This window comes from Apaloderma vittatum, unplaced genomic scaffold, assembly GCF_000703405.1.
Source record: "Apaloderma vittatum isolate BGI_N311 unplaced genomic scaffold, ASM70340v1 scaffold10884, whole genome shotgun sequence".
NCBI lineage: Eukaryota > Metazoa > Chordata > Aves > Trogoniformes > Trogonidae > Apaloderma > Apaloderma vittatum.
Genome location: NW_009713229.1, coordinates 9,530 through 32,415, shown reverse-complemented (window position 1 = coordinate 32,415; position 22,886 = coordinate 9,530). Strand labels below are relative to the sequence as shown.

General features: G+C 38.9%; 1 protein-coding gene across 1 annotated transcript in view; it reads right to left on the bottom strand.

The window, feature by feature from the left end:
- The window catches only part of SOS1 (son of sevenless homolog 1 (Drosophila)), a gene marked incomplete at its 5' end in the record, with an annotated part of 44,188 nt that overhangs the window by 20,228 nt on the left and 1,074 nt on the right, over positions 1-22,886 (bottom strand). The window contains 6 exons of the mRNA XM_009868294.1: positions 11,549-11,647; positions 11,757-11,867; positions 16,483-16,626; positions 17,245-17,454; positions 20,991-21,155; positions 21,682-21,813. Of these exons, the coding sequence (XP_009866596.1) occupies positions 11,549-11,647; positions 11,757-11,867; positions 16,483-16,626; positions 17,245-17,454; positions 20,991-21,155; positions 21,682-21,813 (861 nt within the window). The remainder of the gene's footprint in view (positions 1-11,548; positions 11,648-11,756; positions 11,868-16,482; positions 16,627-17,244; positions 17,455-20,990; positions 21,156-21,681; positions 21,814-22,886) is intronic.

Sequence of the window (22,886 nt, the reverse complement as noted above, 5' to 3'; positions counted from 1 at the left end):
TTGCTGTGACAGAGAAGTTTTATAAAACAAGATCTTAAACATTTTAATCCCAAGATGTTTAAGATTTTCATCTTAGATGTTCATTTAATCATTAAAATGTTTCACATTATAGTTAATGAAAAAAATGTTGACTGTGGCTTAGACATAAAATTAAGATATTTACAGGATTATTAAGAGAAAAGCACTTCAAACTATTACATACCAAGACCTGGCTCCACATAACTGAAAATTTGTTTTGACAAAAGCAGTAAATGTGAAGAAACAGGCTGGCATGGGCTAGAATACAATCCTTGGAAATAGTACAACCATGCTGCTTGCTTCCAATGTGAAATTTAAGTATTGTCTTCCAAAATCCAACCGGATTCAATATATTCATGTTCAACATTTGAATGGGTCATAGAATAGCATTAGCTTTTTCCCTGACTAGAGTTAATCCTTCAGTGCAAGAGCTGTCAATACCAAAGACTACTTCGTGTTTTCATCTATAGGGATGACCACAAGGTTTATTCTAGGCAGCTTTGGTTCACGTAGCGCAATTTGTCATAGCCTTGACCTAAGCAGCATTAGGCACGAGTGCCTACGCAAGTGACAACTATTGAAATAATGCTGAATAGGCACCACAACAGTCTCAGGGAGAATATATGATTCCAGAAAGAGCATTTCAGACAAATATGGCAAGTGCAGCATCACCAGCAGAAGCTCTGGAGAAAGCTATGAGAAACGCATAGCTACCTCTAAGATTTTGCATCTTTCCAGCACAAGAGTTCAACGGAAGCTCTTGGACACTACATCTTTGCCAACTTTCATCACAAGAGTTTGGCTGCTTTTCCTATCATCTCTGTGTAGCTACCCTTTAATAATGGACAAGATTGTTTTAGCCTAGTCTCCTTGAAAACATTGATCCTACAATATTCTGGCATTTGCTTGGACCACAAGAAACAGAGTAAAGAGCAAAAGGCATGTAAAATTGGGCAAAATCAATGAAAATTAGGCTCAATATGCAACAAGGCTTATAAAATTATTTCCTTATTTTTAATACTGTCCGTATGAGCTAAATGCTCCAGACAGACTAACACAAATGCACGGTGCCTAGCATAAGGCAGAACAAAAATGGCCCATATCCCAAAAGAAGAAAACTTTTGACATTTGGAAAAAATCTCAAAAGAAACCCCTTCAAGTGTAGGGTGATATGTATAAGGGGAGCACTAAACCAAACAAACAGAAAAATAAACCTGTATAACATAATCAGGAATTTTCTCAATGTAACACTTAAAACCTGGGAAAAAAAAAAAAATCACTCCTCATACATTTTCTCCAGAAACATACTGGTATAGATTAATCATTACTGCAAAATATTCTGGCCCTGTGCTGAGTTTACAAAATGCTTTTTACAGCAATCTCTCTCCTGTTGCAAAACCTTTAGTATTCACATAAAAGTCCTCAACCAAAAGCAAAAGACACATTTGTATACAGTGCTGGAGAGAAAGCAATTTTTTAAGAGTAATATTTCTGCATTGGGATACATTGGAAGTAACTCGTATTTCCAGCTGTAAATAAAAACTAAATCAAAATCTAGTAAGTGTAATTAATCTCCAGGTTTAACGTTTTGATAGCATGTAGAAATATGCTTCACCTTAAGTGTAACACCAACAAAAAAATCAAATCAGACAGTGCTGTCAACTACTATTAAGACACTTCCTCACAGATAGAGAAGAAATTTGCAAGTTTACACTAGCATTGCCTAATAACGATACTCCAAAAACAGTTTTAGCCAGGACTGAGCTTAATCTACAGCAATGACTTTCTTCTTAAATGACCCTCGGACAGTTTGGAAGAGGAGGTTATGGAAAACAAAATGATGTCACTGGAAATACATGCAAATCCCACTGATTATTCCATAGCTGTGCAGTGCCCCCTAATGCATGACTCAGGTAGACGCTAAATAGCCATGTGCTTTGTTTTTTTTTAAATGTCCTGTGACGAATACCGTATGATTATATGAAGGTGTAGATTTCTGATCATCAGTAGTAGCTGTTGTGTTTTTTAATTACCTTTTGAGAAAACATTGTTTTGTAATGATTATAATGATTCACAGTATTATAGATGCAGGAACCTGGCCACTCAACAAAAATAATTTTGGAAAATAGACTTCTAAGGGAAGTTTCCAATAAAAAAGTACTCTACACTCTACATGAAAAGCTCTGAAGAGATACCAAGGAGAAGACAAAGTATTTTGTTCCACCTGTTGCATAACATAGGAATTAGCTATTTATAAACCCAGGAAATTCCAAACACATACAAGAGAAATCTTTCTCATGTAGTGCAAAATTAGACTACGGCAGTCCTCTTTACACTGTCAGAGAAGCATCTATCTAGAAAGACAATGACAGAAAATACATTTATACTTATGATGAGAATGTGCATATATAACAAGTAGGTGTCATGATGGATGAAAATCTTGTACTTTGGGGCTTACATCTCAATCAAAACTTTTGTCTTGCTAGATTATTGTAAATCTCATCACTGAAATTTGTGAACTGCAGGTTCCCCACTTCATCTGGGAGGAGACATCACAAATCAGCTTCTATTCACAAAAGTATATTGGAGGCAGGGAAATAACAACTGCTTAACTTAAACTAAACTCAGGATTACTTGATTGTAGGCCATGATGATACTTAATGCCTCTCAAAAACTTAATCCGAAAGGTTTAGGGCATAATTGGTCCCACGTTACAAGTGGAAGCCGTACACCACAGCACTCGCACCAAGCAGCACAAAATAGCGCTGCTTCAGAGAAACTTCTTCAAAACCCACTCTGTAATTTCTTCAGACATTCTGAAGCCCACAGTGAGGCAACAAAACATTTGCATAGCTTGCAAAGTAAGCCCTATCTGTAGTATGACTTAGCTTTTTGCTCTGCAGGGAAATGCTGCACAAATAAGCAACATCCACGAGAACGTGAAGTGCACTGACACCAGTTACTCCAGCTTCTGTTTTAATGCCTCAACATTTTCTTTAAAATGTTTCTGAGAACGGATTACCTACTGAAAGGCAATCCTACAAGTGCTTATTTTACGATCAAGAATAAAAATGAACAGGGTTTCTCCTCTGAAAAATGCAGGCAGGCAGGTCTTCATTTTGCCATAAAACAGTCCTGGAAGCTGGCTCAATAACACTGAGCTGCCCAAGAGCTTTTTCTGGCCTTTTGTAATTCTTCCAAAAAATAAAACAGTCAGCCCAAAGGAGCAGTTTGCTAGGAAAAAAGTGCTCTCATATCCTGAAACTCTAATTTTCAGAAAGCATCAAGAAGTCTTCTGGAACAGCAACTGAGGTCAAGTGCAGGGAACATACTTCTAGAAAAAGCTTGCAGTTTAAAAAGCTTAAAGAAAACTCCATGTACCGTATGTCTGGACATACATACATAGCTTTAATGCACTGAAATTTCAAAAGTAAATTTTGTTTTCATAGAAACTCAGACAATCTTGAACACAGTGCAGTAATAACATGCACCCATTTATGTACTGTTCATTTAGATTTACATAACAGCAGGAGTGGTATTTGCATTGAGTAGAATAGAATTTAATGTTACTAAAATAACGGTAAAAACTTTTTTCCCCCCACTCCAAGTTTAACTAAGCTTTCAGTTTCATTTAAAAAATTTACATTAAATCATATATTCTTACACAAATGTGAAATATCAACCAACATATCAGATAATTAGATACAAAAAAACCCCAGCATTCTCCTGAAATACTTTTTAAAATAGATGGATGCTAAAACGACCTCATCTTTTATTTCACATTAAGTTTTATCACATATAATGCAAAATAAAGTTAGTCCACTGGAAAGCACACTGTACGAGTATTAAAACAGGGGAAGATAAGAAGCATTTCAACTTTTAGTACAAGCTTCCCAGTTCTTTCACAGCTTGACTATGTGACTTGAAATAGATCTCAAAGATACATGGAAAATTTACATTCAAACTTCACCCGAGCCCAAAAAAGTGAAAACAATCGAACTGAAGAAATGTGTTAATTGAAGGAATTGCTACTTTGACTACTTGAAAGTAAATGCTCTTATTTGAGGAGAGAGGGGAATGAAATTAAAATAAATCTACTTCAGAAATAAGAACTAAGCAACATTTTTCAAATCAGGATGGACACTGAGAAAAAGTCAGGAAGAGCTATTCAGAAATATATATCACATACAAGTCAGTTGATGTTTCACCAATACAACAATTCAAAGTTTTCCTTAAAAGGTTTCTCATGTGGCCAATTTGCCACCAGCACTCCCATGAATTGGTATAGCCTGCCAGGAGACTTTATTACAGATGAGGTCTGCTCAAGTGCTACTGCAGCCTACTAAGTATTTCAAGTGGTGTCTGCTTAACAGGAAAGAGGGTAGAGGGTATTTTTGCTCTCTGTTTCTGCAACTGGGATTTCTGGGTGTTTTTTTTTTTTTTTTTTTTTTTATATGCTGATGTCTCTTCCACAGCAGATTCATTACCTTTCTGCAACAAACGTACAAGATCACACAGATCCTTCCAGAGCCTTCATGCTCTGAAATTCTCTTCTTTCTTACTGTCAGTTTGGTTTGTCTCATCATTATTAGCAGACCTGCAGAATACATTAGAATTTAAAATTCATGATTGATAACATTTAGTCAGATCAGTGTTTGAAATATCACAAAATATTTACCTATGTGCTTGTACACTTGTAACTGAGGTCTCCCATTTTCTTCCCCTAAATTTTCCATCATACTAAAGACAATTCAATTTGAAAATATCTTCCCTTTCTGTTTTGTAGTTCCAAAGTGGACTAAAACATATTTTCACTGCTTTGACACAATTCAACTCTGATTTTTGCCAGCCAAATTTGCAAGGCTGTAAGCTATGTTTGGATACAGGTATATGATTTTCTCTGAATGCTACGCAAGATAAATTCACAATTCCAGAGACAATTCTGAGAAGCAACTGTAGGACCCTGTTGATTTTAAGAGGATCCCTGTTGATCAAGGAAAAAAAAAACCAGCAGAGGAAATAAGATTTTTGCTTGTCATTCCTTATCTGTAGACTTCTTTCTACAGAAAACTTCTTTCTACAGAAACCATGAATGCAGCTTATTGTTTTACTGGTGTTCATGATTTCCTACATCTTTCCATTGGTTTCCACTTCTGAAGATATCAAAGTATTGACAATAAAACACAGACATCCACTGCTGTTAAGAGCAGCTTTTTCAAGAGGACCACTGTTCTGTATAGAAGGTGATAGGAACAGAGGCAGGAGGACAGGGAACATACTACCGCTATTAAAAGACTACAGAGCAAAACAAGTCTATCAGGGACTATATCATGACTGCCACAGTCAGAAAAAACCCCTAGAATTTCAGTTACAATAAGCTTCTTAACACCTGATCCTTGATGGATTGTGTCAAAACTTTTATTCAGAGGCGGAAAAAAAAAATAAAAAAATCAAGATTTGTCCAAGTTGCTAAAACACCCATCTACTTCCATGAAGGGCCTGGCCTTTGGCACTCAGCATAAACTGCTGTTGCATAAGCTAAAGAGCTATCTACCATCATTAGCAGCAGTCGCTGAAAACCAGGATCAAACCACCAGCTCCAGCAAATAGTCTGCCTCAGTACAGGTCTCCTAATTCCCACAGTACTGTGGAGAATTTGTCCTGCAGATATTCCTAGAAAGCAAATCAGAAAACAGGACTCTCGAATGCTACAGTTAAACACGTAAGCGAACTGCTTGAAAGAGTCCAGTGCAGAGCCACACAAATGCTGAAGGGAGTGGCACATCTCCCTTATGAGGAAAGGCTGAAGAAGCTGTGTTTCTTCAGCTTGAAGAAGAGCAGACTGAGAGGTGACCTCATTAATGTTTACAAATACGTAAAGGGTGAGTGTCAGGAGGACGGAGCCAGGTTTTTCTCAGTGATGTCCAATGATAGGACAAGGGGCAAGGGGTACAAGCTGGAGCACAGGAGGTTCCACAAAAACATTAGGAAAAACTCTTTCACTATGAGGGTGACAGAGCCCTGGCACAGGCTGCCCAGAGAGGTTGTGGAGTCTCCTTCTCCAGAGACTTTCAAACCCCACCTGGATGTGTTCCTGTGTGGCTGCCCTAGGGGATCCTGCTCTGGCAGGGCATTGGACTTGACAATCTCTAGAGGTCCCTTCCAAACTCTGACATTCTGTGATTCTGTAAGTGAAGTCAAAAGTCAGAGTTCAGTTAGTGCTTCATTTGACTCCTCAAGGAGGGCATCCTCTAGATAAGAACAGTCTGGCCCTGTGTCATCTTACTCCCTGCCTCACGGGATCAAAGCACAGCATTTGTTGGTCCAGCAACAGATTGACAGTACACAGTTCGAGTGTAACTGAGGACTGTAAGCAAAGTGGAAGGAGGAATTTTTTTACTCCTACTTTTGTTAGATTTTATCCAGCTTCTGCAGAAAAGCAATTTTAGCTGGACAATAGAAAAATATTTTCCAAGGAAATTACTTTGTATTAGAAAATTCCCTGGAAAGAGACATGTTTCTCAAAAGCCCAGATACATCTTGTGTAAAAAGAAAAAGCTATACAGGCCCAACAACTCCATAACAGATGACAAAAGCCATTGACAAATACAGTTATACACATGCACATATATGTATCTGATACAAACACACAGGAAAACCATCAACAAGTAGCACATCTAAAAAGAAAAAATACATTCTGAATAACTGTCATACTCTAGCAAAACTCTTTTTAGACTTGAGACCAAATTTTACATCACTCCAGCTTTTTCTCCCAAGAAACACTCAAATACACTTTGCAGTCCTTATCACAACCTCACAACAGTTTGGTCAAGCCACATTTCCTCCAGCAGATAAGCCAGAGACATAAAATTGCACATTATCCCCAAGGGATGTAAAAAAAGTTGTCCTCACCTGAAATTACATATACAAATACTTGGAAAACAGTAATATTTATGCTTTTATTTCAAAACAGTATTCTAAATACAACTTGCTGTGTTTGGAAAGAAGCACACCAGTTAAAGTGATTTCAGAAAATATAAGTCTTTACTGACACAAAGCAAATACTTTCTTAAAACAATTCATAGCTAGTCTGAATCAGTGATTTTCTGCTTTTAATATTAATTGAAGGAGACATTAAGAATTGACAAAAGAACCTGTTACAGTGTCTGTACTAAATACAGGCAACACAGCCAATGCTTTGAGATAGTGATGGATAATTGCAGGTATTACAAAAACTTTGCAGACTGCTGAAGTTCAACTAATTAAGACTCAGTGTTTCTCTACCCTGGGCTGGGTTACACCAGCTGCAGATGGGATTGCAAACCAATTTCATTAAATTTGTTACACTCTGGATCACAATTATGACTGAAACAAGGCTGATAATCAAAGGGAAGTCAAAGCCCAAAATAAGCTTGAGATGCGTTGCCCAACACAACACACAGCAAAAGACTTAGAGGATCAGTCTAAATATATTCTAGTTCTCAGCTTCTAATATTTCACCACCCTGTGCCTTCTCCAGCAACACATAACAAATTTGATATAATCAGGTTAGAAGACCTTGTCAAATCAGGGGTTTTTTTTAAAGTTACATTAGAATAGTGAAAGAGGAAGACAAAGTTTGAGGTGTATTTCTACTTAAACTGAATTGCTACTCAGTAAAGACAGGCAAGTTATTTATCATCTAAGAAGAAAGTTTGAACTTTGAACACTAGATGCTACTGTGAAATCAAAGCACCCTGGGAATTTAAGACCACTATGGGTAGGATTTCAGCTAAAGAGATTTGCTAAGATACAAGATCTTTCCATTCCCAAGTCATGGAGCCAAGTCTACACTTGGTTTTGAAGAAAAAATATTTAAAAAAAAAAAAAAGTGTCTAGCTCTCCTGTTCTCTAAGCAAAGTTTATCTATACTTTGAGCCATTCTTACCTGGAAAAACATGAGTTTTAAAGTAATCTATTTACTCAAAGAAAGGAAAGAGTATCATACCTGCACACAAATATATAGCACCTGAAACAGTGCCTAATTCAATTTAGAGAAGTCTTGTGAACTTCTTTCTTCAATCACTCAACATCATAAATAACTGCATTATTTGTACCACCCTACCTTTCCCTTAAGAGTCCACATTTCCATTCCCAGAATTCTATGATTCTATAATTTGGAAAAGTCCATTCACATTATCCGCAAATTTGCAGAAAAAATTCTCATACTGCCCTGGGTTTAGCTAAAAAACCAGTTCTGTTAGTGATTTTTACTTTCTAGTTTAGTCTCTTCTATAAGGCTGCACTTTCTGAAGTCAGCAGCATGTTTCTGCAGACAGTGTGTGCTACTGGAAGTGATAACACCTCATGTTTACAGCTACTGCCTGGGACTGGGATGCAGAAAGGCTCTGGCTGACACTTATTCCTACAGTGAACAAGGCCACCGTTGGCTCTTGTGTGCCACACTGGGGGTGCCGGGTAGAAAGAGGAGTCACAAGGAAGTAAAAGGTTGCACCTCCGGCGGGTAATAGACAGGACAGGTGACCAACGAGAGTATTCCATCCCATATATGTCATATTTAGTGTAAATTGAGTGATCACAAGAGTTGCGTCCCTTTTTCTGCAATGGCTGGTGTCCAGGGAGGACTCCATCTGATCTCCTGCTTTTGATCTGGATCCTGAGTTCCCGAATCCAGCTCCTGTGTCCAGCTCCTGCTGCTGCTGAGCCTGGGGTTTCCCCAGTGCCTCCTGCTCTGCAGCACCAGTGGTGATTGCTATTGGGAGAGGGAGGCAAGTTTGATATTGGGCTACTATCTATAGTTGTATGTATTTCTTTACTATTATCATTCCACTATTAGTTCTATTATTGTTTCATTAAAGCTGTTCTAGTTTTTCTTCTCTAACCCGTAAGTCTCTCTGCCTCATTCTCTTTTCCTTCCCATTTAGGGGGGAAGAGGGGGTTGGAGAGCATCTGTCTGTGTTAGTGGCTGGGGGAGCCCCTCACCCCCTCACCCACAAATCTGGTGTTAGTGGCTGGCCCAGCCCTAACCCTCGACACATACAAAGCTGCTATTTCATATAGTTAGTTTCGTATACAAAGTTTGGGGCCTTTCAGGTCTGTTGAAGGAAAACACAGCCCTTAGTCATATGCTAGTTTTCCAGTTACAGTAAGAAGCTTCAGCTAAAAATAGAATATGTATCTCCGTGTTCCTGGTGTCCTATCAAACTTCAGGAGGGCTTTAATTTCTAAACAGGATAACCATCAGTGGATAGAAATATACTTTGTTTTGTAGTCTGAATAGTTAGAATATAACTTTGAGATGCATTTTAAATAGATAAAGTATGCAAGATTACACAACGTAGCCAAAGAAAAATGCTAATTCCTTTATCCTTAAGTATATTCAAGAGAAATAAAGTGGTTTTTTTACATATACTACTTTGCCAACATTTTGTCTCTTCATCTTCATAGCATTTTTAACTCGATTATTCCTAGATATGCCTGCAATCACTAAATAAGATCTCTTACCATACAAAAGAATTTAATACAACCTTACCTCAGTGAAACTGTCAGGATTATATGGCTAAATAATTCCAGCAATACTAAAATGTAAGTTAACAGCAGGAAGAAGTCCTAGAAGGTTATCACATATAGAACAATCCTACCCAGCAGTATCAAGTTTACACAAGTTGGAAGGAGTGCATGTGTGTAGAGTATGAATGAGAAATAAAGCATAGAGGAGGAGCTGCAAAAAGACTGATAATCTTCTGGAGGTGAACTTAGCTTAGACTCCAGTTTGCCCTAAAAAAGGAGAACATGAGCTACTCACTATTTCCATAAGTACACATTTTTTAAAATTAACCATGGTAAGAAGCAACACAGGATGCCTGTGTGCCAGACAACATTAATCCTTCATGTTTTGTCTGTTATGTAAGACAACCCCATGGAAGTAGGCAAAGCCACCAGATACTGCATTGTGAGACTGTGTGATAAAAATACAAGCAGAGAAATCCCATGTCTGTGCAGATATTTATCATATAAAACACAAACAAGCTGTATCATACCTCGGTTCCAATGGACTGTCAGGAAAGGAAATGCTTAATATGTTAAATATGTCTGAAAAGTCAGATCAAATCCATGAACTAGACAAACACATCAAGCATACATTAAAAAATTTTAAAAAACCATGTTATACAAGATGAGCTACGTGCCAAAGGTGTTGGTGTACATCTGAATCAGTAAAAATGGTGTTAAAATTGTAGACACTTAGACTCAAAGATGAACTAACTACTGGGTTATCCCAAGACAACCAAACATTCAAGAAAAACACACCCAGATTTCTTCAAAAGAAGATCCAAACTTCCCCAAATAATTAAGTTTGTAGCATTATCCTTCCATTAAGTCCAAATGAAGATCCTACTTGGAAAGTTTTCCTCAAAATGCTCTATACTCCTTAAAGATTATTATTCAATACTAACTGATAAACATGCCCCCCTGTACTGGGTTCAGCTAGGATAGGGTTAATTTTCACTGGAGGCTGGGAGCTGGGCATAGCCGGAGTAGCTGAACCACACTAGCCACTGGCCAAGGGGATACCATCATGAGGTCATGCTCGGGGTATACAGAGGATGCTGGCCAGGGTGGGGGTCTCTCTCTTTTCCACCTCTCTGTCTGAGAGCTCGGCCCTGCGTTGCTGCGTTCCAGGTGGTGAGACATCCGCGTCACATATTACTCACGTTGTATCTGGTTAAACACTACTGTTATTTCGCTGTTATTGTTATCATTTATGTTTCATATTAAAACAAAATGTTTTTATCTCAAGCCCACTAGGCTCTGCCTACTGCTCCTTCCGGGCTCTCCTCTTCACTCCAGGTAGAGGGGAAGCAAGCGAGAGAGCGACCTCATGGTTCCTTTGCTTTCCCTGCCAGTCAGTCGGCTTGAATCACGACATCGGCCCAAATTTTGTAGCTATTTTCCTTATGTGTGTATGTTACGGTCTTTACTGTTATGCTCCTGATGTGAGGCCTCATTATTAAAAAGCCCAAGAAGTATATATACCAACCAAGCCTTCCCTTTGAAGGAAGAATATCACCTTTACAACCACCATGGGATGTACACTGCAATACCAACACTTCTATGAAAACAAAATTCAGTCTGTCTGGAAATCTTACTGTGATTTTAAATTTACAAAGCAACAGCTTGAGAAAGCCTTGGAAGTTTTCTGTAATATAGCCATTTGCCATCATCTCTTAGCACTGTTGAAACAATCATTCCAAGAATATGAGTACCTAATCTCTACTGCATTCTAAATTAATATTAAACTTGATTATTCAACACAAATCATTAGTTGCTGTAAAACTTCCATGGAATTATAAGCTGATATTCAGTTATTTATAGCACACACCAGAGCATATAACCTGCTTCTCTTTCATCACAGCAGTTTTACTGTTCACATTTTAGTAAAAGGTATTACACCTAACTAAACACACAAAGCTCTTGTATCCAACACTGAGAATTAAGAAAGAAAACCATCAGATTCACACAATATTCTTACTTTTAGCAGTTCAAAATAATGAAGACAGTGGTAAACGGGGGCAAGGAGCAGCCTGGGTAGAACATACTGAACAGCTTCTTTAAAGCCTTCACCTATTGACTAGAAACAAAACAAGTTTCAGTCTTAAAAAAATAAACATACTGAAGTAAGAATATAATGTCATTAAAGTAATAATATCAATAATATGGCTTACTTAAAAGAAAGTTACCTGTAAGTAAAACGCTGCTCCTGGCTTTGATAATTGACTTAGAAAATGATCATGAAAACCAGGTCGCAAAATATCTTGTGCATATGATTCATATGGATCAAATGCTAATTCCTAAGAAGAAACACAGAGTAATTTTACAAAACCGATAGAAGCTTGGTATTTCTTTAAGTAAAGAGATGTGCTACATAGAAGAGGCTTTTCTGCATACTTTTTCCAAAGCACGTATAGAGAAGAATCAATACTTTTACGTGCACCAACTCATGGATCAACTGAATCTTGAAGATACCTCTGGAGAGATCCCTGGTGCCATTCCCTGTTCAAAGCAAGGCCCACCTCAGGGCCAAAGCCAGATTCAGCAAAGCTAGCTGCAGTTGATCTGGGTCTCGTATGGTTGAGTTCCAAGTACCTTCAAGAACAGAGGCACCAAAACCTCTCTGGGTGGCCTATTCCAATGTTCACTTGTTCTCACTGCAGATGTTTTCTTCCCCAGTATCTAATCAGGATTACTCTTTACTGTTGACACGCTCGCTCTCACCTCACCGTTCTCTATACTGTGAATCCCCAGTAAGAGCCTGCCTCAGTCTATTCTACACCATCCCTCTGGGTAACTGAAGACAGCAATAAGACCTCTAAGACTGAATAAACCCAGCACTTTTAATCCTCTTTGTACATTGTAGGTGTCAACTCCTTAATCACCATAGAAACCCTTATATATAAGCACATCTTACGCTAGTAGTAAGACCGAAACTGGACGCAGGATGGTAGATGTGGTCTGAAGTGCTACACAGAAACGATGCCTCAACCTGCCAGCTACACTTCTAATATAACTCAGTAGGCAGGTAGCCTTCACTGCTGAATCCTGAGTATCTCCAAGCCCTGTTGAAGACTGTGCCTCAGCCAGACAGCTGGACCACTGCCTGGGGTTGTCTGGTCCCAGGTGCAGAACTTCATGTTTGATGTGTGTGTGTCCGTGTCTGCATGTCCCCCCCTGCCCAATTTGGCATCACCTACCAACTCGATAAGGCAGAATGTTCTCTCACAACACAGACATTAAACAGTATCAGTCCCTGAGAAATGCCACTAAACACTGGCCACCAGATGGACTTTGTATTGCTAATGACAGTTCTTCAAGCCTGCCAGTCCAGTCAGTTTTCTTAGCCACTCTAAAACTCAACTAGGTAGTCTACATCTCACCAATCTGACTATAAGGATACTACGTGAGACTGCTGAAAGCCTCACTTGAGTTCAGAAAAGGTATATTAACCACTATTGCCTTTGATCATGAAGACAGCCATCTCCTCTTACAAGCAATCAAGGTGTTGGTTGCGTATGGCCTGGATGGGCATACTCTTTGGTGTATGAAAAACTGCCTGGATGGCCATGGCCAGAGTGGTGGTGAATGCAGTAAAATCCACTTAGTGGCTGGTCACAAGCAATGTCCTCAGGGCTCAGTATTGGTGCCAGTTCTGTTTAATATCTTTATCAATAACCTAGATGAGGGGATCAAGTGCACCCTCAGTCAGCTCACGAGAAACACAAAGCTGGGCAGGAGTGTTGATCTGCTTGAGAGCAGGAGTGCTCTACAGAGGGACTTGGACAAGCTGGATCAATGGGTCAAGGCCAATTTTATGAGGTTCAACAAGGCAGAGTGCCAGGTCCTGCACTTGGGTCACACCAACCCCAGACAGCACTACAGGCTTAGGGAAGAGTGGCTGGAAAGATGCTCATAGCAGGAAAGGATCTGGGAGTGTTAGTTGGTTGATAGGCTGCTGAACAGGAGCCAGTTGTGTTTCCAGGTGGCCAAGGCCAACAGCATCCTGACTTGTATCAGGAATGGTGCAGTCAGCAGGACTAGGGAAGTGACTGTCCTCCTGTACTTGGCACTGGTGAGGCCACATCTCAAATCCTGTGTCCAGTTTTGGGCCCCTCACAACAAGAAAGACACTGAGGTGCTGGAGTATGTCCAGTGATGGGCAACAAAGCTGGTGAAGAGATGAGAGCATGTCTTACAAGAAGTAGTTTGGGGAACTGGGGTTATTTAGTCTGGAGAAAAGAAAACTCACAGGAGACCTTCTCACACTACAACTACCTGAAAGGAGGTTGTAGCAGGGTGGATGTCAGTCTCTTTTCCCATGCAACAAGGGATAGGACAAGAGGAAAAGGCCTCGAGTTGCATGGGGAGATTTAAAATGGTTATTAGGAAAAATTCCTTCACCTAAAGGGTTGTGAAGCATTGGAAGAGGCTGCTTAGGTAGCTGGTTGACTCACCATCCCTGGAGGTTTTTAAAAGATGTGTAGATGTGGTGCTTAAAGACGTGATTTAGTGGTGGACCTGGCAAGGGTCTTTTCCAACCTAAACAATTCCACGATTATATGACTCTAAGTTGGGCAGGTACAGTTTGTCCTTCAGAAATCTGTACTGGCTGTTGTCAATCACCTGCTAGTCCTTCATATGGCTGGATGTGAATTCCAGAAACATTTTCTAATCTTTTCAGGGACTGAGGAGAGGCTGACCTGCTTCTAGTTTCCAGGATCCTCCTAATCTTTTAGAGATTAAGCATTAACATTTGATCTCCAGTCACTGAAGACCTCCACAACTCACCACTACATTTCAAGAATTCCTGCTCCATAGACTTACATATACTCACCTTAGACCAACAACCCCTAACTTGATCTTTGTCTTTCACCTATCTCCTTCAACCTTTAGTAGCAGGCCTAACTGGGAAACCTAGAAGCATACCTTAGCAGTAAAGGATAAGCCAAAGGAGGAGACTTGAGTACCTCAAGTCCATTCCATGTCCTCTCCCACAGGGTCTCTCATGCCAAGAGCAAGATACCTATGGTTTTCTACCATCTTTTTTCTGTGTTATTTTACTTAGACGAGTTTTTCTTGCTTTGCTTCACACTCCTCACCAAGTTTAACTTCAGCTGAGCTGCAGCCCTCTTAATATCATTTCCACCTGTCGACACAATGCTCTACATTCCTCCTGGGAAGCCTGTGTTTCTTTTGAATGACAGAATCATTTAGGTTGGAAAAGACCCTTAAGATCATAGACTTCACACCAAGTCCAGTCATTAACCTAGCAAGTCCAGACGCACCACTAAAGCATGCCCCTAACCACCACATTAATGTAGCTTTTAAATATCTCCAGGGATGGCAACTCAATCATTTCTCTGGGCAGCATCTTCCAAAGCTTAACAGTCCTTTACATGAAGAAATTTTTCTTAATATCCAATTTAAACTGCTCCAGTGCAATTCAAGGCTTTTTTCTTTTGTCCTATCTCTTGTTACTTGTGAGAAGAGACCAAAGCTCATCTTGCTACGACCTCCTTTCAGGTAGTTGTAGAAAGCAATAAAGCCTCCTCGAGCCTCCTTATCTCCAGATTAACCAACTCCAGTTTCCTCAGCCATTCCCTGTAAGATTTGTGCTCTCGACCCTTCACCAGCTTTGTTGCACTTCTTTGGATATGCTCCAGCACCTCAATTTCTTTCTTGTAGTGGGGGGCTCAAGATTGTTTAAACAGGAGACTCCAAACAATGCTTTCCCTTGCCTCCTGGTACACCTACCCTTTTTCTCAGGGACTAAGAATACATATTCCTTATGCTTTGAACACAGTGCCTTTGAAAACAACATGCTGCCTTTGCAAATAAACCAGGTCTTCTGAGCTCTTTCTACCCTTAAGCCACCAATGTGATCTTGCCTCCCAGTTCCATGAACCAGTTAAGTCTATTCTCCCAAAGTCCAGGGTCTTCAGTCTGCTTATCTCCTGTGCTTTTCTTCAGACCTTAAACTGTACCATCTCTACCACTTCTGGCCAAGTCTGACATGATGTTCCTGCCAGTTCTTGCTTGTTGACAAGAAAGAGGTCAAGTGCAGCACCTGTAATAAGGAGATGACTCCTACTTGCTTCAGACACTTGTCAACTGGGCAGCCTTTACATGAGAAGCATGATCACACCCTGCTCACACACCTGATGCTTAAGCATTCAACCAGCGCATCATTCATTCCATCACACAGCTCCATGCATTTGTTAAGCCTCCTGGCCTCATCTTCCTCACTGATCCTTCTTGAGTGCCTGTATTCATTCCTACAGACCTCCATCATGCAACCGTTTCTGCCATATCACTAATTCCAGTCATGTGACAGCTCAGCAACTGTACATAGACTCACAGATCCTCCTATTTGTAACATGAGCACATGCACCCTAGAAAAACAGACACTTCAGATGAGTCTGGTTATCTCGCCTCAGTAGGAAGCTGCAAAAGTCTTTGTTGTCATGCTTTTGGTTATGCATGTTCCCTTCTCCTCTGAACTCTCCAACCTGCAAGCTTTGGTCTCCATCCCTAATGAACCCAGTTCAAAAGCTATCCTCACCAGCTTAGCAAGTCTGTTGGCAAAGAAGCCCTTGTTCCACTTTCTTTCCACAGCAGTCCTGACCTACAAGGTACCTCAATTTCTGTCAGTCTTATCACAGGTGACTTGCGTTTTTTTTTCACCCCTTGTGCTCTAGTCCAAAGTTTAAACAGTCCTATAAAAACTGAGGTTTAGAGACTAAAATGGTAAAAGCGTTCTCAAATTGCAGGTCTATTTACAATGGTGGGGCTGGAAGAAGAGATGTCAACGTAAACAAAGGCAGCTGGAACAGACATGCATTTAGCATTTAAGTGCAAATCACTAAAATACATATGAATAGCAAAAAAACCCCAGTGCAACTATTTTCTTACCTCTGCCATATCTTCAAAACAGCTCCCTACTAGTGGATGAGGACTACCCTCATCTGTCATTTCAACAGTGTCTTCTATATGACCCAGTAACTTCACACTAAGTTCATGAATGTCCGATATACGACTAAATATATTTTCCACATCCTGCAAATAAACAACAGAAGAAACAATCAGCAGGGACTTGGACTTAATTTCTAAGAGGAAGAATGTTACGTGCAAAACTACTGCTATGAAAGTCAAGCACTTCCTTAAACAGAACACCATTTTATAATATATTATATAGTTCCTGTATCATAGAATGCATTGGGTTGGAAGGAACCTTTAGAGGTCATTTAGTCTAACCTCCCTGCAGTGAGCAGGGACATCTTTAACTAGATCAGGTTGCTCAGAGCCCCCTGAACATCTACAGGGATGGGGGCTCCATAACCTTTCTGGGCAATCTGTTCTGTGTAATTTATTCACTACTATAGAATTTATTTTTAAAGTAATTACTATATATGTGTATAAATATATTGAATTTTACAGCGATTCAAACATGGCAAAGAACAGTAAACTGGGTGGCTTCTTCAACAGTTCCACAGAACCCATGCTTGCCCATGATTGTTTCTTTACTGTTTCCATTTCAGAATGCAACAAGTGCTTCCTCTATTATTGATATGTTAAACTGGACAATAAAGTTCTAGAAGTGTTCATCTAGACTTATAAATACTATAGTAGGGGTTTTTTTGTTGGTTTTTTTTTCGTGGTTTGCACAATACTTACATGAGATGAAAAGAGTTTGGAGTTGGAAGCATATGGCTCTCTAAAAACTCTGATAATAAGATTTAGTTCCCTTATATATTGCCGAACCTCTGCCATAAATGACTTCACTAGGTCATAATAGGTTTGCTCCCCTGAGGTCGAGGGTTCCTCATCAGATAAAGTTAGTGCACTTAAATCTTCTACATCTTGATGGAACATATCCATTAACACCTAGGTAGCAGAGAGGTATATCCACATAGTGAGAAAAAGCTTCTTTTCAAAATCTACCAGTAAGTTTCCAGTTAAGGAAATCTCCTATTTGCATGAAATCAGACTGATCAGCACTCAGATTCATGTACCATCATTCTGCAGTTGGCTGAGCGTTACACAAGCATTACTCTTTGCTACGAATTTGCAAATCATTATCTGCAGTGGCAATTTCTGAAGAATTCCCAGTAATTTAGACTAATCTAGGCATCTCTCCAAGAAGGCAGTCCTAAAACCAATCACATTTTTAAGGGGTCTATGAGGTATACAGACACTTCTAGCATTTAGCTGTATTCTATTACTCCAAATTAACCTGCATAATCTAAGTTTCTGAAGAAACTGTATTATCTGAAGTCAAAAAGCATGTGCATTTTGGCTTCACCTTTCATAGGAAGTCACATGTGATCGTGCTCAGAACCCTGCAATTTATCTGCAGCAAACACTGAAGTGTCCACACACTCTATGTGGCCTGGTTTCTGTCCTTAATTCCGAAGTTCTCCTGTTCAAATGGACCCTCAAGGAAGGGCAACCGCTACAGTCACATTGCAGAGCTACATAGACAAAAGGACCTCTAAAAACTTTATCAGAAGTCCCAGTTCATATCCAAGCAAGGCTTACTAAATACAAGCAATTAATTAATTTGAACTTCAAGAAAGGCATATCACTGAACACTTCTTCCAAACACGGCATCTGAGCCAGGAGTTATTACAATGATTTAGCACATGACAAACAGAAATCACTCTGGTTTTTTCCAACGATACTCAAAGAACATCATAAAGGTAAGCTAGTAAGTTGACTGCAAATTAGTAAAAGGCATCCTAATTTGAAGTATCTTTAGCAGAAGGAAAACCTAGACGGTCCACAAACAATCTACAATGATGTAGCAAATTTTAACAAGCCAGTATAAGACATATTTCAGCATACAGGATGACTTTGTCCTGGGATAGACAGATAAGGGATGGAGGTGAAGCCATGACAACCAACATCCGTTACTGCAAAGACTGATGAGACTATTACCAATCACTGAGGAAAGACTGCAGAATCAAAGCTGTAAATATTCCTCCAAGAATCACAGGAGTGAAGGCTAACAATTAAACATGAACTAGAGTTTCTAAAATGGCTGAGAAGAGAATGAAAAAGTGTTTTTCAAAATAATTATGAACTGGAATTCAAGAATTAAACTTTTTAATGAATCAAAACAAATATGACATTTATCCTGGTATTTACAGTAAAAGTCGTCTTTCTTTAAAGCATGTTACAGGCACTTCTCCAGAAGACATGTCAGTTAACCAAGCTGTTGACTACCGATATGAACTATTCTGCAAGAGAATACTTGGAGATCTACAAGTTCAAGAATGGTCTGGTAAGTTCATCAGACTCGAACATTGGAAGAAACACACCTACCTAGAACAGTCTGTCTTCACTCAGGTCTCGTCCTAACACTCCTCAAAAATATACAGGTCTAGTGAGGAGGGAAATAGGCACATAGTAGGTTCTTTCTCCTAGTGAGTCAAAGGTCCCTGCTATACACCCTGGTCTTAAACTTCTCTGAAAGCAGAACAATGGACATTTTGCATTAAGACTGACGACTTCTGTAGTTCTAAGAACAGAAGGTGATTCATCTTTTCAAAAGTGAATGTACATTGAACTCAGGTTATAAGGAGAATCCTAACTAATTCTGGGGAATGGGACATTATAGTCTCACTACTGTAGGAAATTACTTGGAATAACATAGGTATTCAGAGAGGCCCCAACATTCATGACTTTACTTCACAGATGCAGTTCTAGCACATACCTGAGCTACAAGATTCCAAGCTGTATTAACAAGGTGCATCTCTCACTCCAATGAAATTCACAGAAACAAATAACTATACCCTGGATATTGAATTTAGAGCAAATCAGAAGCATGAGCAGATAGTAGAAAAACAGCTTGCACTTTAACAGACTTTGTTTTTAGCAGACAAGTCAAAATTTTCCAGATGGATGGATAGCACAAAAGCAAGTGTGTAAGTGCTTGAGAAAAAAAGTGGCACACAGGGCCAAGAAAATTGTTCTGGCTGTTCTGTTTCAAAAAAACCAAAATCAACCAACCAAAAAAAAACCAAACAAAAAAATCCCAAAACAACCCACCAAAAAGCCACAAAGAAAACAAGAAAAACACATTATGGGAATAAACATAATATACTATGAAATTTCTTCTGGAAAGAAGACACCTTGGGAGCACCTTTCAACAGCTCATTCTCCTGAGGCAATAAACCAACAGGCCTGCTTTAGAGCCTTTCAAAAGTTTCTTCTGCGTACATGTCAAAGAGTTCCTTTAATGTAATGCAATGTTAGTTCCTAAATGAACTTCATTACAGCTCCTCCACCTGCTCACCACCTTTCCTATGATACAAAGAAGCAAGCAGTAACAGCACTTGTTGCCATTCTACAACAAATATTCATCCACCTTCAAATCCTGCCCTAATAACCCAGGCAGATATACATGCCCAAAAGCAAGAGTGGCCAAGATTGTCTTCACTCAGAAGTACCTGACTCTTCCAGACTTCACAAGATATCTTGAGAGAGTAAAGAAAGGTGAAGAAAGTAGGATGGAAAAGAAGCAAGCAGGAATGACAAAAGTGCATTCATTGAAACACGGAGACAATCCCAACCAGGATACTGACACTGAACAGAATTGGTTCTGTTTAGGTCAAACCAGGACAGATACTGATTAACACAGACCAGAACAAAATACTGAAAAGAAGTGGTAAATTTGAAAATCCTTAGACTTCAGCGAGATTACAGATTCTTAAATCTCATCCCTTAAAGGGTTTAACTTTAAGCTTTGTTAAGAAAACAAAAAAAACAATTGAAAACTTCAAATGCTAATGAGGTGGCCACAGAATCTACAGTGCAAAGGCACCTGAAGGACAGACAGGGGACCTTGCTCTATCACTGCTGGAAGGAGAAGTGATTCCTATCTGAACCTAATGAATCTTCCAATGCTACAAGAAAGACTACCTGCAGGTACAAACACGGACCACCAAGGAGGGATAGGCTCAGATGCTAATGCAGGTAGATGTTTTTATTTTAAAAAGCAGGACCATCAAAACACTATTTTTTAAATGCAATAACAGTCTTATTTATTTTGGGAGAACACTCAAGCTTAATTTCAGTCTACTTTTTTCAAGCTACTAAAATAATGTTCCACCATAACAGCTTAGGAACGCTAAATTTAAGTTAGTGTTGCTTCACAATTTTTAAAGCATTCACACATTGCTGAGGTTAGGCAAGTGATATCAAAAGAAAGACAGACTTAACTATTAATAAGCAGAAGCAACAGCTCTGTAAGCTCAATTAGTTTTTTAGTACCCTTGCTCTATTACTGGAATCATATTTTATGGCAGTAATTTCTTCTTTCAAAAATACAACATTCCATGTACTCAGTAAGGAATAGACATTGTAATCTCAAAACTTAAACTTCTTGTTAACTGAGAGTTAACAAGACTTAAGCTTACCTTATCAGCACACATTGCCACTTTGATATCTTGTTTTGTAATCTCATAATGTCTTATATTCCGTACATAATTCCCAACCAATTTTAAGATGTCTGCAGAAATGTATTCCAATACTGCCACTATGTAAACAGACACTTGGTGGTCAATTTTGTAGCCTAGAACTTCCTGAAAAAAAAAAAAAGTGTTCCACTGTTACTCAGTTGATGAAATACACATCATAAGTTAAAACTAAACCCCAGTAAGTTTTTATTCAATAAACATTCACCACATATCCACAGTCTATTTTCATAATAGAAACACTAGTCTGTGGACTTGGAGATGAAACACTATCAATGTAGATGCTGCTGTATTAACTTGGGAAGAGACAAGAGTCAACAATGGTCCCAAAAATCTTACTTAAGTATTTAGGGTTATTTCCAGAAGTTTGAGCTTTTTCTTGGTCACGCAAAAGGAAACAACAACAAACAAATTCACAGCAAGTAATTTATTGGCTTTTTTTGTCCAATAGAGAATTAACTGATCTTTAAGAGAAAAAGAAATATATGCGCTGGAACACTTTAAAATAAAACTAACTAACAAACACAGATATTAATCTTTTTTGTTTACATTTCAGGCAGCATACAGACATCACATGAAACCAAGGTGTCAACTTCTAACTGCATTCTAAAAGCAAGGTTACATCACTGCTTACCTTTAATAAGGGATGGATCTTTTCTACTGGGAGAGATAATGGATTTCTTCGTTTCCTCTTCTCAATAGCAGACTGGGCATCAGCTATTGCCCACTTATCGATAGGATGGGGAAAACTCTTCTGAACACGATCCTTAAAAAAACAGGACTAAAGGGTAAATGCATAATCTGAATGAGCTTAACAATATTACTACATTATCAAATCGCTTTCCATTACTTAAAACAATATTTGTTAATGTTAGTATTTCAACTATAAAAGCCTGTACAACATGAGGAAATTTTATCATTTTGGTACATGCTGCTCACTACATTCATAAGGCTATATCAGAGTACTATTATCATAAAAAAAAATAGTGCTCAAAATTTGAGAAATGCCAGAATTAAGTAGCCACTGCAGGCACAATTTGCCCCTTCTTGTGCATTTGCCTGGTAACTCAGCATTTAAATATACCACTACATTTTATGCTAGCACTTTATTACCTTTACAGAATGATCACTGAATGAGGTGATACGTGTCTTCTGTTTCACCTTTACTGATCAGCACACAGTCCAGATTGTATACGTGCACACTGCTCTGACCATAATAGGAAGAGAATGCCCAATAACACTCATGTATATTAAGTTTCATAGTCTACAGCTGGACCATATATGCCCCAGTTTATTTATTGCTTCCAGAAGTCAAGGTGTCTGAGGACACCTACACTCACTCATGCATTAAATAACTCTCCATCTGGAACTCACATACAAGTCTCTGGAGGTTCAAAAGCTTCACCATTTTCAGTAGCTCTCGTGTTTAAGAGATGACAGAAATCTAATTTCTCAGACAACTTCACATTTTGTTTTTTTCAGACCACAATTCCCACCGTTTCAGCTGCAAGTGCTCACTTATGTAAATATGACCCCCATTTGAGCAACTATGAAATGAGGAAGATGAAGTTAGACACCACTTAAAGAGCTAGTATAGGAGGAAGTACACAAAAACTTTCTGACAAAAAAATGGGGCAGAATACAATTCTATAAAAGTGGCACCCAACTTTCCAAAGTACTGGCTTTTCTTTTTCTCCACTCCTCATAACATTTCTGGAAAAAAAAAGTCTCATTCACTATCAAATACCAATTCACTCTCCTAACATAATCCAGCTTGCTGATTGAACAATGAATGTGACTTGGGGGAAAAATGAATGTGTATGACCATATAATTGAAGA